The sequence below is a fragment of the Falco peregrinus genome, chromosome 8 (genome assembly GCF_023634155.1).
Source record: "Falco peregrinus isolate bFalPer1 chromosome 8, bFalPer1.pri, whole genome shotgun sequence".
In the NCBI taxonomy this organism is placed as follows: Eukaryota; Metazoa; Chordata; class Aves; order Falconiformes; family Falconidae; genus Falco; species Falco peregrinus.
The window spans coordinates 13,985,960-14,004,632 of NC_073728.1; the positions used below are offsets into that span (position 1 = coordinate 13,985,960).

Below are 18,673 nucleotides of genomic sequence, written 5' to 3' on the forward strand. Positions count from 1 at the left end.
TGCCCTCAGGGGAGGGCAGCCATCGCCCTCGCCGCCCCTCGCCCCCGCAGCTCGCCCCACCTGTTGCCCTGCGGCCCGGCCGGTCCCCGGGCAGCGGCGCGGAGGGACGCCCAGGCGGGGCGGCCGGCCCTGAGGCGCCGTCGGTGGGGCGAGGGAGCGCGCGGGTGACCAACGGCAGCGCGGGGCCGCGGGAGGAGCGCCGCCCGCACCGCACCGGCCGGCGCCCCACGTGACGCGGGCCCCGCTCCTCCCCGCGGCACGGCGCGCTGCCCCCACCTCCCCTCCCGCCCCGCCGCCGCCGCCGCCGCCGCCTCACCCGCGCCGCGCTCTCCCTGCCCGCCGGCCCCGCCGCCCGCTCCCGGGGCGCAGCGCAGCCGACTCACGCGGGGGCGCGGGGCGGGGCCTCCGCCGCGCAGGGGGCGGGGCCCAGCGTCCCCCCGCGCGCGTGCGCACGGACGGCAGGCGGCGAGGCCGCGGCCGGGGGGCGGGCGGCGGCGGCGGCGCCGACGGGTCCCTGTCCGGGACAAACCGGGCAGAGAGCGGCCTGCGGGGGGCCGGCCCGGCCTCCCCTCCCCCGGCCTGGAGGGCCAGCAGGCGGGAGGTGGCGGGGTGCGGGGGGGCTGGCTGGCTGTGCGGCGCCGCTGTTACGGCCTCGGCACCGGCACCGAGCGTGCGGGCAAGGCACCTGAACTGAACGTGCATTGAAAAGTATTAGAGGCGCAACTAAAGAGCAAAGCTGCGACCCGCCCCAGGAAGCTGATCAGCAGCTAGGGGGGTTCCCTGGCCGGCCGCCCCCCCGCATGGAGCCTCTGAGCAAAGCCCGGCCTTCCCGCAGGGGTCTCCGAGGTGCGCAGAGGTGTGAGTACTAACTGCACGCACACCCCATGTATGATTTTATCCACGCGTAGGTTTTGCAGAATATGTTTAAAAGTCATAAACCTATATGTGTATATGTACACTACATATACACACCTATATGTCTATATGTACACTATACACACGCCTATATGGGTATATACATACCACAGGTATGCGCTTCTACAAGTTCAGTAAGGTGTTGCCTTTCATGTTATGTCAGCACCTGGTAGGCTATTTCTTAGATCACCTGAACCTTTTCTTTAAAAACAACTGTTCTGAAGACAGGTACAGGCTCTCCTTTATAAACTCTCACATTTTCTAAGGAAAACTATTGAACATTTTTATTAGTTTCCTCTGCTAACCAGAACTAGTATTCCATAATTTTTTTCAATACCTAGAACCAATTGCCATGCTTGCTTCATTTTCCAGCTCTTGCTAACCAGCACAACTGACTTTTCCTTGTAACAGAGCAATTCCCCCCTACTACCTGACACAAAACGTACCTAACATTAAAATGAACACTCTTCGTATGAATCGATACGTGGATTTGGTTATTGTCTACTTTTTGTGCATTTATCTTCCCGTTCCTTTAAAATGCAAGTATTATTTATGCTTAAACATATCTTTAAAGTCCATTTGTGTAAATATGGTCATAACAATACAAAATATTTTCCAGAATAAGCAACTTTGCACAGATGTGCGAATGATGCTTGCGTAACCAGTTTATTGCTGAGTATGTCGTGTCTAGACAACCTTTCTCATGCCTGGACAGCACATCCACATTACTGCTGAATTGTCACGGCTCAAAGAATACATGGAAAAGAAATAGCAGACTGAAGTCCATGATGATAGCTGTTTAGTAAATTATGGCTAACTGGGAAGTGCAAAGGAAAATAATGTGAAAGAAATCAAGCCTTCCAGGTATGTTAGCTTCTTCTTGCCATGCAGAGGCTGGGTAGTTTGGTTGCAGTGAGACACAGAAATTGTTCCTGCATTCCCAGGACATTTTGGCTTAAAAAAACCCCTTCTGCTCAAGGAAAGAGCGTTATTCTTAGACACCAGAACAATGAAGCAAAGGGAAGATTTCACATCATGCATTCAAGTGAAAACTGAGGGATGTAAGGGGTCAGCATAAGAATTCCACAGTATGATGCCTGCTCCCTCCACCCTTGCCTGCATTTTCTCGGTGTGGGTTGGGTGTTAGTCCTAGGAAGCTGCACAGCGAGTCCTACTCATGAGGGACTGAAAAAAGGGGACTTTCATCTGTACAATTCCACTGTAAGTCCACTGTGCATTGCCTGCTTAGTACATAATTGATGCAACCTATTTTGGGCTGGATTAATCAGTTTCCTCTGGCTATTTTAACATGTGGACAAGACTATTTTCTATCAGCTACAACTCATTGCATCCCTTAGACAAGTGATCCAACAGGGACAGAAGCTCCCCATGCTGACATGGCCACCACATCATGGCTAAGAACATAAATACCACAGCAAGGACAGTCAACGTACAGCTCCTGCAGAAAGCACAGCTCAGCCACACTGCTCAGATAGCTGAACTTGAAGCCTAACGGCTGAAGCCTAAAGCCTGGTGTAGTAACTGCGTTGCAAGACATGGAGGGAAGTCAAGGTCTGTTCCTGTACCAAACCTGTCACTTCATTACCTGACATATTACACTGAGAGTTGCTTAACTGGAATACATTTGTATGAGCAGAAAATCTGGATTTATTGCTTAATTCTTTAACTTTAGGTATGAAAAAACGTTGGCTGTTTTTGGAGGTCATGTGCCAAATGAACTGAGATCAACGAAGCTACTCCAGGGGTGAATTTGGATCATTGCATGTTGGACTTTCAAAGAAAAACTGCAGAAATCACAAGACTCCTTGAAGCAGGGACCTCATGTGAGTCATACAAACTGTTACTACAGATGGAGGGATGAAGAAGAGCAAAGGACAAAAAACCGAGATACATGTTAATTGAAAAAGGACAACATGGGAGACATGCTGTGTGTAAGTGCTGTCAGACCAGGATGCTGCAGCTGCTGTGCAGAGAGAAGGGGCTCCTGACATATCCAAGACCTTGGGCACATGGAAGTGGCATCTACAGCAGAGGCATTTAATATCATACTGTGATACTTCTGCATTGAGATGGGTTAAGCCTGGGTTCTTCCGCTTGTTTTGGCAGTGCAAAACATTCACATTTGCTTCTAACCAGACAGCATCAAACTTTGCAGCTTCAGGCTTGTGAAGCTACTGCAAGAGGACTCCGTGCCTTAAATGACAATAAATGTGTTTGATGTGATGAACGAGAAGACTGCACTCCGGCTCCATGCCAATGAAGGATTGTAAAACAGGGAGGGAGCCAACAACCTACAGTTCTGGAGAAGGCAGCATGCCATAGATTACAAATCCTGTTACATTTGAGTCAAATGATAATGCAGGCATCCATCCAATGGAGCTGCTCAGAAGGAGCTTGCAGCCTGCCTGTCAGCCATTACTACTGGTTTTATAGTTGTATAGTTTATGGCACCGTTATGCAGTATGGGCCAAATTAACAAGCTGTGTAAATTATATAGTGGTGAGGAAGCGGGTTGGGGGTGTGTTTAAGGAGGAGAAGGCATAAATTTAAACTTCCTGAAATTTCACTCCTGCATTTGGTTTTTAGTCCCTGCCCTAAAAGCTTGCTGTCTAGAGAGCAATAAATCAAGGGTAAGAGAGAATTAACATGTATTTCAAATTATAATGGTAGAAGCATCCTCTGCAGTTAAGGCAGTTTTATCTTTGTGTGATCTGAGTGAGCGCTACCATTTACCAAGACAGGAACATAGAGACAGTTGCTCCCCTTACAGACGGAGCTGTGAAACTGTACTCGAGATCTGTGACTGGTGGGGGGGAGATGAAAATGATGTGAAGTGCTCAAAGCCAGTGCAATCAAGGAGAAAGGAAAGAATCACATCAGTAAAGTGGTGGTTTGCCAGCGATATAGTTTGCCACCTTTTCCTGCGCCAGCTGTTGGATGTAACCAGAGCACCCCTTCCTCTACCCTCACTGCAGCCCCTGCAGCTCTACACCTTCCAGAGCTGGAGGTGCAGGACACAGAGGCCCTGGAGTTACATTGATCCTTTCCAGGGGCAGGATGGTGCGGAGAGGTTCAAATGGGTGAGTGTGCGGCATCCATAGTGCCAGACAGGAGATATTTATTTCATCCAATGATTATTCCAGCCATGAATCAGTATTTAATTACTGAATGGCATGCTAGTAGTTTCTTGTTCTATCCAGCAATCTAAAACACATTCTAGTTTCTTTGTGAAGCAGAGACAAGGCATCCTGTTTGGTGCTGCCACATCTTAGGTACATGTGGAGCAGCTGTGTGAAGGATCCTGTGCAACTGTGTACAAGGGGATCAGCAGGTGAGCAAGGACCACGGGTGCCATTCTTGCCTTCCCAGTGCCTGCTGAAAACACCTCTTATGGGAGATAAAGGCAAATCAAAACTCCAGCTTTGTCTTTAATCAGGTTATTTACAGAGCCCAATCCCAATTTTCCAGGGCACTCCTCCACCACAGCCATGTAGGCTCCACAAAGACACTGCTCCTCAGCAGCACACCGGGAGGTTGTCTGGCTCTACCAGGGAGGGAGCGAGGGTTTTCCTTGAAATGAGGGATCCCTGCGTGATGGAAAAATTGGGGATGAGGCCATGCTGCCATCACACAGGGGCAGGAAAGCTGTGAGAGGGCTGAGTGGGAACACTGCCCAAAGCCACACTCTAGCAATATGATCAGCAGGACTGTGCTACTCTAGCCAGGCAGGCTGGCTCCTGTTTCGCTGATAATGAAGACAAGATGGAGATGGGTTTGTAATTCCTTTCTGAGCTTGACCGGGGTCAGGGAGAAGCCATAGAAATTTTGCTTGAGTAAGTGTTGAGCAACCCGGAAGACTGTTAATGTCATGCTGAGCACTGAGGAGCTTCATGTGACCTTCCACTCTGCCCTGATAGGACCAACGGCCAGTTGGTGGTATTGAAAGTGGTCAGGCTGGAGGCAGAGGAGGGAATGCCCTTTACAACCATTTGGGAAGGTAAGACAAAAAGAGATTCTTCAAACATCAGTGAAGAGTGAGGGACATCATTCTTGGAGAGCATTTTTTTTAACCTCAAAAAGCTCCATGTGATGTCTTCTTGAGTCCTTTTTTGCCTACTTGATGTGCCAGCTGTCCTTCTCCTAAAACTCAGTTTCCTTATCCCGTCATGAAGGAGGTCTTTGTCCTGGGCAGGCTGAGCATGCAATGGACAGAGGGGGAACCTGCTGGCCGATATAATCCCTTGTAACGTATTCATCCGAGCTTGGGATAAGGAAAGTGCCGGCTGTAGCCAGAGCATGTCCTTTCTAGCAGTGTAGCGGCCCACTTACACCTCCTGCCTGCTGCCTGCTCCGTAGTCACTTTCTCACTCCCATTTCTATACACTAGCACTGGACAGGTTTTGCTGCTGTTGCATTGGACAGTTGTGGACTCTATGTGCCCTTTGAACCAGTGTGTCTGCTTGCTGTTATCACAAATGGTGCCACTTTCCTGGCTGATACCTGGAGCATTACAGATCCCAGCCTGAAGAGAAATGCTTTCAATAAAACTGGTGTTTAATAACATCTATCATAGCAGCCCAGTGAAAAATTCTTTCTATCAGTCAACTTTGTAGAACTCTGGGCAAAATGTCTGCAGCTTTCTCAATTTCTTTGAGAAAGAAATGCTTTTGTTTAAGTGCTTGATTTTGGCTGAATGTATTTACATGTCCCTGCAGACCAAGTTCACAAACTGCCTGGTTGATTAAGACTTCTATTTTCATCTGCTCTACAACCCCAAGAGGATCATAATCTGGTTTCTTCCGTGCACAGAAATATGCAACCTTTGTGCCAGTCCAGTATTAGTGAGAGCTATCAATGTAAGAGGTCACACATACTTTGTTGGGGTTTTATTCTTACTGCAGTTCAAAGCTAGGGTTGATCTTGTCACTGTGGGGATGGAGAGTCAGGGAACAGATGTGCCAGCTTTCACAGAGCAGCCCTAGCATAGAAGAACTCTCATACCAGTCAACTCAGAATAACGAGAGGTCAGTGGACCCACTCCAGGTTTTGTAGCAGTGTAATTAAGAAAGTTTACAAAGTCCTTAGTCCAATTCTGGGTGAAAGCAGAGAGGTACCAAAATATGCCTATTTACAAAATGACTTGTGTTGCAGATTCCTGTACACTTATTTGCTGTGATGCTTTTGCTCTGTGTTTACATTTGTAGCCCACCAGTAAAATAAGCCTTAAAAGCTTTATCTACACAGAACTAATGATGCTCTAAAGATCAGTAGCACCCCTTTAACATGCTCTACTGGGCAGGCTGAGAGCCTTAACTTTGTTCATTATGGGAGCAAACAACGGTGACCCTATGAAGCGTCTACTTTAAATAGATCTTTTGTGTAGTGGTGAGCTTTGCAGCATCTGACACCTCAAATTTACAGTGTAAGTCAGTAGCACAAACAAAGCACAAGATTTATTAAGGTGGTGCATTCTTTGCTACCCTGGAGGAATGGCACCCCCCTGACAAAGCTGCTTCACCCCAGGAAACCCCACAGAGACAAAATGTGTTTAAAGCTCAGTTCTGGCTGCAGCACCTGACACCCCAGCAGGGGGTTGTAGAAGCAACCAAGTGAGCAGCAGTTCCCAGAGGCCTGATTCAGGCACAGGGGCCGAATTCTCCATATTACTGTGGACCCTCTGTACTGCTCCTCTGGAGCAACAGCTCTTGGTTGTATGGGCTTTTTGAGGTATCACAGAGCCAGGTTAGCAAATGGGATCTAGCCAGAGTATCTTTACTGGTTTTGTAGGCAATTAGGTACAATGTAGATCATGTTTGAGGTTCATACTGCCATGCACTGGAAACATACTGGTGGTAGTTAAATGGACTAGCAGTACTAGAGGCAGCATAGCAGCAGCAGCACCAAGCTCTGTGCAAGAACTAATTTACAATCTGTGCTGTTCCCAGTAGTTGGGATGCTGAATCAGGCATCCTTTAATGCTCAGCTGTCTCAGTATTGACATATGCTTAGGCCACAGCTGTGTAATACACTGTATCTCGCTGTAGGGCTTTTAGAACCAGGTAAAATTGTTATGGTCACAAAAGGCAAAGTGCTAATCCAGTATAAATTTGCTTTGCCAGCATGAAACTTTTCAAATATCTTTTGCAAATTGTTGGAAAAACAGAAAGCAGCTTTTATCCAGGACCAAAACTCATTTGGCCTCCCATGGCCAGCCCAAGCTCTGTATTGTATGCTTCAGCTAATTCAGCAGAAACAAGATTGTATGCCCGTGCCTTATATGAATAGAATTTGTAGCACTGTGTGGTCTGACAGTAAACTAATTTGGTTTTAATCAGCAGGAAAAGGTGATTCTGGAGCATCTCCGAGGCTATCCTGCTATGTCAAAAACTGAACTAAAATCTGGAGTCAGGGACCTCTGTTTTTCTTGAGCTTTGGGGCTTCTCTCTGTGCACAGTTTCAGCATAACAGCTGGGTCAGATTCTTCAGCAGTGCCAGGGGTCCACAGGTGGAGCTGGGATATTCCATATCCTCATATCCCTCCTCTGTACAGAGCTGCGGCAACTATTGTCTCAAACCTAAGGTAGCAAATGAGGAAGCTGTGCTTGCTCTTCCCCCACAAAGACTATCTCTGAGACTTTCTGCTGAGAAGCTGCCTTCATGGGTGTGTCAGCTGGAGCCTGCTCTATCATGAGAGGCCCAGCGCAAGGCTGAAAGGCTCAGAAGGCTGTAGCTTTTGTCTTAGCATCAGTCAGTGGTGCTCTGTGGTCTACACAGAGGCAGAGGCTCTTCCATGTACTGCCCCCTCCATCACCACAGCCTAGATGTGCTGAGACTCGGTGAAGGCATATCAGCACCTAAAGACCAGGACCACAGTTGCAGTGATGCTTTTAGATGGTTAAGCCAAAAGAATAAATGTGCCAAAGTTGTATAAATACAAAGAAGTTACAGTTCACTCAGTAAATTCATGATCTCTGCTCTTTCAGTTTTAAACCAGAGAAAGTAACTAATATGCTTTCTCCAAGCTAAAAGTACAGAGCTAAATTCAGAATTCAGCTAGCATCTATAATTTCTTTTGACAGATTTTTACACCTTGATATTGTGAAGCTGGAAGCTGACAGAAACTCAGCTCCTTCCTCAGCATGCACACACCCCCCCACCCCCCCCACCCCCCCACACCCCCCCAGTTTCTCCTAAGGGGCCCTGCTGAGGGCATATGTCAGGAGGTGGATGGGAGAAGGATGAGAAGCTCAGTGACAGGCTGGGGGCTGCGGCATTCTGGCTCTGGGAGCTCCCAGCCCCTGTCTCTTGGCATTTGCCTTGAAGAAATTATTTCTCCTCAGCTGAGAAGCTGTCAGCTGGGAACCGTGAACTGCTATTTCTGACAGAGGCAAGATCCCACCTCGGAGAGAAGGACACGTTCCTGCCAAGCCTGGAGCACTGATGCTCGCTTCTCTAAGGAGCCTTTCCAACCTCCTCCAGACTCAGTAGCTGCCGCTTCTTATAGAACTGCCAAGTCTGGAGTATTTCTCCTCAGTTTTTTATTTTCACTGCCTTGCTGTGTGCACTCTCTCCTTCCACTTCCAGCAGTGGTTAAGTTGATCTTCCTTTTGTGTTTCTCCAGCTTCTCTGCTCAATCATTTGAAACATGCCAGCATAGTACTTCTTCATTACATTGTCCAGACCAAGGAGACACTAACATTTGTCTTGGAATACATGGTGAGTTGATGTTTTTCTAGCTTCCTGTGGAGCTGGTACTGGGAAGTATGGGGAAGTGGCTGCGTAATGAATTTACTGCATTATGAGACATCTGTAAAGAAACAAGTTGTAATCCTTTAGTGCAGTGATTGATTTTCCTTCTTGATCTCCTCCTTTCCAGCCACACAGCCTTACTCTTTTCTTTCTGTATATGCCACAGCTGTATGCAAAAATTATTCCACATCTTGCCTCTGCTAGGGTGGCAGACACTATTTTCCTCCATTTCTGCCCTGACAACACAATAAAAGCACTGTTCGTGAGCCACAGCAAGGATAGGGAGTAATGATACAAGCTCACATCCCAGCTGGGGTCAGATTTGGCTGATCCCACTGGCTCACCATGACCAAGCTGCAGGTTGCTTTCATGGAGAGGGGAGGATGCCAACAAAAAGTTCTCTGCATGAGTCTTGTTACTTCTGTTGCTTTTGCTGATAGCTATCAACCAAATTATAAGGAAAATATACAGTCAATGTCTTCTTGCAACAGCTTTATGACTAATGCTGGCACAAGTATGGATTCTGTTAATGGTCAGCTTCAGGTCATAAACTGCTAGGATGAGATAACAGGTTAGCCAGGTCCGTGATCTGACCCAGCACTTAAGCATATCCTTGTGTGCAGCATCAGATCAGATGTTTGCCGAGGTGAAAGAGGCATCTTTGTAGTGCTTGCATATTTTTTCTACTTAGAGAAGAGGCATTCTTGGTAGAAGCATTTTTGCCTCAAGTTCTCTTTTATTTAGTGCACAGATCTAGCACAGTACATGGGCCAGCATCCTGGAGGGCTTCATTTGTGCAGCGTTATGGTAAGTTCATTAGAAGACTAGTATCCCTTAAAGCATGAGGAAGTGTTATTTTCCACCATGTATGGTCACTATAAATTACTTACTAATATTTATTTATTCCATATATGACAAAAAATTGGGAGAAAATCTGCCTTTGACAAAGATTTAACAACCTCACTCTCAATCTCCAAAGCCTTTTTTCAGTTAGTCCCTCTTCCCATGTCCTCAGCCTGCAAGAAGATATTCAGCTTTTGTGAACGATGACATCTTGTGGCAAGAAAATGTCTCAGCACAAATCTGTATCCTCTTATCATTAGAATATATTATTCATCTCTCTAATTAAAAACTCTCAAATCTCACTTTCTCCTCATCTGGAACTATCTTAATATTTACAGTCATTGAAATATCTTCTGTTTCTACCACAGCTTTTTGGGATTGGTTGACTGGACTTGAGCACAGCAGAAGATGTATCCTTACTTTATAGACTAATGTTATAGTAGTCTCCTACTCTCCTTTGTATGCATCTTCACATTTAATCAACTTTCAGGATTGTTGCTGCACGCTGACTTAAGGTTTCAGTGCGAATGTCCTCAGTGAATGCCTGGGTCCTTTTCCCGAGCAGCTTCAGTTAATTCATGTTACAGCTGTCAACAATAACTTTGTATCTTATCAAACTGCCTATTCATCTGACTTTGTCAGATCTCTCTGAAGTTCCTCACTGTCACTTCTTATCACAGCTAATCTAAATACTTCTGTCATCTTCAAATGTTGCCACCTTGTTCACATCTTTTTCCAGATAGTTGTTAAGCAACACCAATTTTAATGAAGTTTCTTGGGGCCTCAGATTTTAAACATCCTCAGAGCTCAGATGCATCCAAGATGCAGTGTTGTAGTTTTGGCACAGATCTCGAGGGTCCTGCTACCAGGCGGGCTTGTAAAGCACATGGAGTACACGGCTGTAACGTACTCACTGGCATTTCTGTGAATAAACACTAGCCAGCTGTACTGCTTTCTTGTCTGCAATCCTCATTGTCAGCAGGAAATAAACTGCAAAATGATTTACTGCTCCTTTAGGGGGGGTTATCTAGCTTGCTTCATTTTTGCTGGCAAATTTTATTGTTTTTTTCTCTTGAGTGGTTCCTATCTAACATGATGCGAGTATGCAGAATATTACAGGGACACTTTTCTGGTACAGAAATGACCTATGGGTGTCACTGTTTTTCCTCCTCTTTCATTGAACTTCTGGTAAAAAAAAATATTTTTTCTGGTGAAGTCCAATTACTTTTGCTGTATTTCGTTTCTATCCACTGTCCACCTTCATACCTTGTCTCAGCCCAGCTTGTTTTACCCCAGGCTTATTTACACTGCCATGGTAGTGGGAGTTAGATATTTCTTTCTTCCTGGCTTTCTTGCTTGTTCTTCTGCTTTCTTGCTTGCTTGCTTCATTCATCATATTTTACTTGCTATATCTGTTCAAATCAGGTCCTTGTGTTTTCTCCCAGCTTGAAGATAACAATTCAGACTGTCAAGGAAATCAGTTCACTGGTCCAGTTTATCCTGGGAAGAGGTGGTGTAGATCTCCCTCTGCTGGTGTAGCTGGCTCAAATGGGCAAAACTTCCAGCTCCTTAAACCTTCATTTTGCTTGCTGTACATCTTTGCCTTGAACACTAAAATCAGAATATCTGCTGTTCTGAGAGCTGGAGCTGTGTTTTGGCATGTTGAACTTGTTCCTGCAATCACTAGTCCATTTCTAAAGACAAGTTAAATTTCCAAAATGTGCACTGAGGGACTGTGCTATAACTGCCCTCACGGCCAAAAATTCTACCCAAAAACCTTCAGAAAGCTGCAGGGCAGTAATACCGCACCACAGTTTTCTCTTCCTCAGCCAGCTCTACTAATTTTGGAGATTTTTACTGTTTTCTTACTTGCTTGGTCTCTGTGTCGTTCCAGGAGTTCTCCTTAAGTTCAGAGCTAATGTATCAATGCAAAGTCACACGAAATCATTTCAGATTTTTGTTGGCTTTTTCTAGCTCTTCATGTTACAGTTTTTGCATGCCCTGGCTTACGTCCACCAACAACGCATTCTTCACCGTGATCTGAAACCCCAGAACTTGCTCATCAGTTGCCTTGGTGAGCTCAAATTAGCTGACTTTGGTGAGTCACAGTTTGGATACTGCTAATATATCTGCTCAGACCAAAGCTTTAGCATGCATATAGATCTGTATCCACAGCCAATTAAGGCACAGAAGCATAACCTCTTACTGAACTTCAGGAAACTATTTCTGTGGTCAGTCCAGCCTTTCTTGCATTTATAGCGATACGTGCAGGGAGCAACCTCATTTAAGTCAGAGCAATTACTGCTACATAAAACTGGTTCCAGAGAATTGATAATCAACCCCTCTATGTTCAGAAAACGTAACATGTAGAGTACACATAATGTGCTGAAACAAAAGGCTTTTTTGGCATTAGTTTGGGATGGCTGCTTCAGTCACAAATGGTAAAGCCCTGCAAAACACAATATTGTTTTATCTGATCTGCCCCAGCGATATTCCAGACACACTTTCTTTGTCAATTGCTTGTAAACTGTATTGGGATGCTTGTGTTTAAAGATCCAAGAGTAAATAATGTCCTGTTTCAAATTACTATCATCTATGCACTATACAGATAGAAGGACTGTCCTAATACAGCAATCTTTTTTATTTGCAGGCCTTGCTCATACCAAGTCCATCCCCAGACAGATGTACTCCTCTCTGGTGCTGTCCTCCTGACGTGTTGCTTGGTGCTACAGACTATTCTTCTGATCTAGATACCTGGTACTGACCAATTTCAAAGCATCTGGGGTCCATTGGGAAAAATCATCTTTATGTGATTAAATTAAGTCACTGTAACCATTAACACCTGTGAGCAGAAAATGGGTGAGCAGTGGGGAGTTTTGTTCTGTTTTGTTTTGTTTTGCCACTGGGTTCATAGAAGTTTTTGGGAATGATGCCACTACATCTCATCTATGGATTTATATAAGCCTCATCTGATAATTTTTATGAGATGTGTACATCTCATTTGGTAACATTTATGAAGCATTTTCAGGTCTTGCAACGAACACCTTCACTTAATGCACATACTGTTTTGTGTCTATGTGGTCAGCAGAGTCAGCAGTAGCTCTCTACAGCAATGGCTTTGTGAAGAAACAATGGATCCACAACTGCACCAACAATTAACTTTGGCCTCGATGACAAAACATGGCATTAAAGGGTTTCTGAATGGGTCTGGAGGTAGAAAGGTGTCTGAGATTTTCATTATTTCTGTGATACTTTGTCCTTCTTCTCAAAGAACCTATCTCAGATGTACTCTGCATTTCATACAGGAGAAAGGCTGTGTTCTGTTAAAGTCTTGTTACCTTACAAGCTCTATCCCATAATCTTAATGTGGCTGGGAATCACAGGAAACAAGGCACACGTTTGCCGAGCTGAAGGGATAGGGGTGTCTGAGAGCAGGCAGAAAGCAGGAGAGGATGAGGGCTTCACAGGGGTCCCACTGGTCCTTTTGGGCTGGTCTTGATGTGTAGCTGGGCCCTAGGGTTCATCTGCCTTCTGCGCCAGCCTGAGCCCACTGCCACCAACAGCGTCCAGACTTACGGATAACACGCAGCTCATGGAGTTGCAGGACAACACCCTCGTTCTGGGCAATTTTACATCACTAGATTGTATTGCTGCTTCACCCTTTCTTCAAACCAGTTATTTCTGCCTGTGCCTGTCACACCGGGACTTTTCTTAACTGTTGTACTGGGAAAGGGTGGGAGTGCAGGAGGCTGCAGGAAGAGGGCTAAGTTTGCAAACAGCAAAGCTCCAAGCCTTCTCAGGCTGTATACCCCTCCAGAGATACGTGGCTTATCGGAGGCTGTGATGGCCTAAGTCTGGAGGGCTGTCAGGGAAAAGGCAGTTTTTAGTTTGTTCACCTCCGTAGGCCTGCTGCTAATTTAATTGCTTTAAGATTTCTCCAAGGAGGAAGACCTTGCTAAATTCTAATGGCTTCCAGCTGCTAAGCCAATCTAAACAGTCCTGTCTTCTCTCCCCACTACCTGTCACCTCTCCCCTCCAGACAGTCTCTCAGGAATGTCTGCTGAGTTTGAAGATGATGCCTGCCTAGCAGATTGGAGGGTTTGTATTAGGCAGATGCTGGTATAAGCCTGTTTGTTTTTTCCTGATAGCTGAGCCCTGTCCAAAGCCCTGGCTATGCACAGAAAGCCTGCTATTTCTGGCTGTGCAAAACCAACATGCCCACTACGTAACTCTGCTCTAGTATAATGAATAGCAACACAGGAGTGGTATACAAAGATCCCATCCGGCACTCTGACCAGCTCGCACAGCACAGTACTCCCAGTCCCACTGCACTACATTCACACTATAGGCATCTTTGTTATAACACCTCCTTATAATAACAACATTCAAAGTGTTTCCCTAAAGAAAGATGTCATGCTGAGAGAATAGAGAGTACTTCAGTAAGCTCTATTCAGGAACTTCCTCTAACAAGAGCCATTTATTATCTTGATGTACACTGCATTTAAGTTCAATTTTTGTCTATTAGGAAATAATGTGAATTCACACAGATGTTACTTGTCTATTGGGAAGAAAGGGAAAAAAAACCCTGTGTCTTTTGGATGCTGCAATTTACATGAAGGCAGGTCAGAATGCCCTTGGTAATGGCATGAGACAGTGGGTGTTAAAGCCATTGGTTTAAAGAAACCAATTATAACAAAATAAAACATTATGGCAATTCATGCATAGTGTGCTTGAGCAGCAATACTGTCAGTGGGAGGCACATGGGAAGTGAATGAGGCCTTGAATAGATGAAGAAAGAGATATAGAAGGAGACTCTTGCTCTTGGACTAACTAGAAAAGCTGCTTTAATCTCTCTGTATCTTTTTTCTCTCTTTCTCCCTCACTATCTCTTCAGGACTTTAGAAGATTCAATTAAGGGATTTCAGGGAGACTTAATGTTTCAGGGAGATCACACTGCATATCAGAATGACTTTTTTTAAAAAAAAAACACCAAGTGCTTTATGCACGTGCTGCACTAGTAGCTGCTAACATCATGAGTGCCAAGTAATTTCTTCTTTTCAGTCAGGCTTTCCTTGTCTAATCTTCTATTAAAAAAAATAAAAATCACAGGAATCTTCCCAGACAGATTCATGTTGAATAGGAGTTCCCATGCAGTCATTTAACGTGGGCCTGCCAGGCCCACTACAGCCTTCTCCCCAGTCTGGTTCACTTGCCCTGTTATGCCAAACTGGGAGATACAGGCTAAGGGCTCCACTGTACAGGTGAAGAACAAGAGAAAGGATATATTTCTGGTTAAATATGAAATTGCAATCTCCCAATGCCAGAAAAACTGTGGAGAGGGAACTCTGGGATGCTGCAGAGATATCTTAGATCGTAATCCTGATGAAATTGTCTCTCTACTGTGTGATGCAGCACTGCAGACTGAGGAGTAAGTGCAGTGTTCAAACCTGCCCCAGGGATTGTAGGCAGATGCAACCGTGCTGTCTGAGCCGGCTCTGTTTATGGTCAGTAAATACCCCTGTAATTAGTTATACCTCTCCTATTACTTTAGCAGTCACTGTCTTGATTCATGTGCATATCTGGCACGTGGTGAAACATCATGTCTAGGCCTTTTCCTGAGAGACCCCTCCTGCCCTAGCTCTTCTCATGGCTTCTATATGGGGCCGAGTCCCTTTGAGAAACTTGTAGACTGGAAGGAATAAGAGGACCTCAGGAATTAAATCAGAGGGGTAAGAAGGAAAAGGGGAAAAACAAACCAACAATAGCTCGAAATCTTTAGAAATATTTAAAAGTAGATGGTTTTGAATCATCCTCATTAACAGAAGGATCCTCATAATGCTGTCAGAGCAGTAACTGTAAATCCCATATCTCAGAAGGAAAAGTTAAAGCCTCTACTGAAAGGCTAATATGATGACTAGTACTAGCTTCCAAAGTCCTGCTTTAACACATAGACAAAAATACGTGGGAAAAGAGGGGGGTGTCCAGTCAGTTGTTCTAGCTGCTACTTCTGGACTTTTTTTTTTTTTAAAGAAAAGCATATTTCATCTGGAAACAGAGATAGAAACAGTGATAATTGCCACTAATCTATCAATACAGTATCAAGCAGCCATTAAAGGCAGCTGGTCAGCCAGGTCTCACTACAGGAAACAAAAGGCCCTTCCTTTCTGGCAGTTGTGGTTGCTCTGACTGATTTGTCTTTATTAGAGGCGCTGGGGTTTAAAGGCTTCCAGAGATAATGGGAATAAACCAGGAATTCAAAAGAGAGCTCTACCAGAAGGTGCACTTGTAACAACCCACCAGTCATTCCTCTCCTCAAACTGACAGCTTCCCTATTGCTGAAAAGGCTGCTTCATTAGACTTGAATTTTTGAACTCCTTGCTCATGAGTAATCCTTAGGAAATGCTAGCTGAATCTAGGAAAAAAGTTTCTGCTGTTGGCAGTCTAATCCTAGCATTTCTAGCTAGGGTATCAGAACCCAAACTGCAGGTGAATGTCAGGATCATTTGCTCCAAAAACATATAGAGCTGATTCTCTTCTCCCCACAGCTCAAGAGAACCTAAATTGCTTTGACCATACACAGTTAAACTTGTGCAATGGAATCAGTGGATTACAGCAGCCCCTGTGGTTGCAAAATAGGGTGAGCCACTGGGTACATCAGCTGTGAAAACAAGAGCATTGGTATGACACTGGTCTCAGTAGAATCAATCTGTGGGCTCCAAAATAATATCTAGTGATGTGGTAGTGCTATGAAACACAAAAAATCTGTGTTACAAAAGCTTTGGGTGAAGTTTCATGATGCCTGGACTCTGTAAGAGCATATTAGACAAACAAGGAGCTAAACTTACAAAACCCAAGGTTAGGGTACAGGAAACTAAGGGAAAGTGCAGCAGAGATGTTTGTGAAAAGAGCGTTAGATGTGGATCTGCAAACAGGTTTGGCATCACCTGTTGTGCAAGGATGACCAAAATGGATACTGCAGATGAGCTGCATGTCAGGCTTTCAACTGACCACAGCCAGGTAGGAAAAGCATCTACGGTATTGCAAAAACAAGGTGCAAGGTATAACACAGCAGTACAGATGACCAGAAGAGATTACCAGTTGTTGCTCAGCAAGTGAAAATAATACTTTCAGAGCCTGTTAGACAAAGCTTAAAGGACTCAAATTTGCTATAACCAAAACTTGAAAACTTGGGATGGGGCTTAGTGAAAAGGTGGGAAACCTAAGAGAGGTTTGGAGGAAAAAGAAATACTAAATGAGCGGTTTTACACCATACAAGAAGAGATGGAAATACTTGCAAATAGGTAAGTCTACCCTGACCACAACTATCTCATTATTTTTGTCAGGAGGACTAATCCACCTTAATAAAATTAAGCACTTTTTGCAGGGTTTAGTGGGGGTTTTTTTAAGCTGTCTGGTTTGCTTTGGCGCAAGTGTAGAGCAAGGGATGGCATAAAAATAAGAATACTTTAACTTCATGTTATCACTGAGCTCTTTATGCTAATGAAATCTTGCCTCCAGTTTTCCAGTGAAAAGCTAACTGCTTCTGAAGGAAAAACTGCTCTAGTGGTTAGTGCCTCTGGGTTCTTTCTGCATCTAACGTACCCTTCAAGTCAATATAGTGTGTAGTAGTTCCCTGTTTATCTTTTCTACGGTTACCACTCCAATTTTGCACCTTTTTCCTCACAGAAAACAACCAAATAGTCCACAGGCTTCGGCCACGACCATCTTTTTAGATGGGTTTGTAACAGCATAAATTGAAAGAGACCTGGAACAAATTGTTTGGTGCTGGAAAAAAAGATGGTGCTTAGTGGGCACCATCTGTCTTGCTGGTGAAGAGTGGGGCTTTTTTTTTAGTGGATGGTGCTGATGAGAAAAAGGAGATGGGAACAGACTTGTATGTTCTTTGCTCTGTTTTTTTCTAAAATACTGGAGGGATGTGAATGTGAGCTATCTCTGGTCCTGCTCCCATCCTATTTGACTTGTCACCTTTCTCATTCAAGTGTTCCAATCTGTAGGACTTGGATGAGATTACTGATACTACATACAACTTGCGATAAGGGACAGCTGCAAGTGCTTAGAACAGTGCTACCAAACCAAGGGTGTACGATGGCCCTTCCCAAAGGAAACCTTCCTGACTTCCCACAATCAGTAGGGTTTTTTATGATACTACATCCTGCCTACCATCATACTGTAGAGGAATATTAGTGTTTGCTGAATCCTGTATTCATCTACATATATACAGACACCCCATGTCCTGATATGAGGTAGGTATATAATACCTACGTATCATGCTGGTAGTTTTCAGACTTGAGCTGCAATATATACAGGGTTTACCGCTGACATCAGGATTTCTGCATTTATAAATCAGGACTTCTAAGTTTCCATTCCAGCAATTATCTCTCTTCCTCTCTCTGTCCATCCCAACAAACGTATTCTATATGTCATGTACGTGAATGACTTAATACTTTGGGTTTCTTGCAGGAGTGCAGGATGTATATTTTTGAAATGATCCAGGGCCAGCTCATATTTGTGGGAACGTCTGGTGCTTATGAACAGTTGGTGAAGATCTGGGTGGTGAGTAAAATATGCCATTTCAGGGAGAGAAAAAGAATCTGTTGCTCCAGCCCTCTACTTAATTTTGAAGTCCCAAGTGTAAGTCCTGTGAATAGCAGAAATAATTTGGTCCAATCTGCCAAGTTCATAGCAGACTTTGTAACCCATTTTATATGTGGCAACTTTCTCACAGACACAGGAGTAAATCAAATTACTTTCCTTTGATGTTTGTCATCTCATCAAAAATTTAAAGCCAATTAAAGTGACATCAAATTGAAGAAGGCATAAAAGGTGTGCAGGTACTGCAAATTCTATTCCTCTTGTTAAATCCTTTACTTACTATAGGATACAGCACACCATATTCTCACAAAGGAGCTCTAATACTGCTCTTGAACTACCTTGAAAGTGGCAAGGCCCTGAGGTTTTTCAGAGATTCTTCTTCATTTTAACTTGGAACATTTTGTATCATCCAGTTTATGGTGCAGCCCTAGAGACTGCTTTGGCATAACGGAAAGTGTGAAATTACTTTATAAAGGCAGCAGTGAGTGAGGGCAGACATATTCAGGAGCCTCTTAAGCCATTTTTCCTGCTG

General features: G+C 44.7%; 2 protein-coding genes across 2 annotated transcripts in view; one reads left to right on the plus strand and one right to left on the minus strand.

Annotated features, from left to right (window-relative positions):
* Nucleotides 1-424, minus strand: part of ALS2 (alsin Rho guanine nucleotide exchange factor ALS2) — a 43,657-nt gene extending 43,233 nt beyond the window's left edge. The window contains exon 1 of the mRNA XM_055811807.1: nucleotides 317-424. The gene's annotated coding sequence lies outside the window, so the exon portion shown is untranslated. The remainder of the gene's footprint in view (nucleotides 1-316) is intronic.
* Nucleotides 425-478: 54 nt separating this feature from the next.
* The window catches only part of CDK15 (cyclin dependent kinase 15), a 37,109-nt gene continuing 18,914 nt past the window's right edge, over nucleotides 479-18,673 (plus strand). Inside the window, 10 exon segments of the mRNA XM_055813019.1 lie at nucleotides 479-846; nucleotides 2,609-4,267; nucleotides 4,854-4,933; nucleotides 8,558-8,652; nucleotides 9,430-9,492; nucleotides 11,503-11,626; nucleotides 12,179-12,218; nucleotides 12,220-12,285; nucleotides 18,010-18,026; nucleotides 18,029-18,102. Coding sequence (XP_055668994.1) covers nucleotides 4,110-4,267; nucleotides 4,854-4,933; nucleotides 8,558-8,652; nucleotides 9,430-9,492; nucleotides 11,503-11,626; nucleotides 12,179-12,218; nucleotides 12,220-12,285; nucleotides 18,010-18,026; nucleotides 18,029-18,102 — 717 coding nt within the window. The 5' untranslated portion in view covers nucleotides 479-846; nucleotides 2,609-4,109.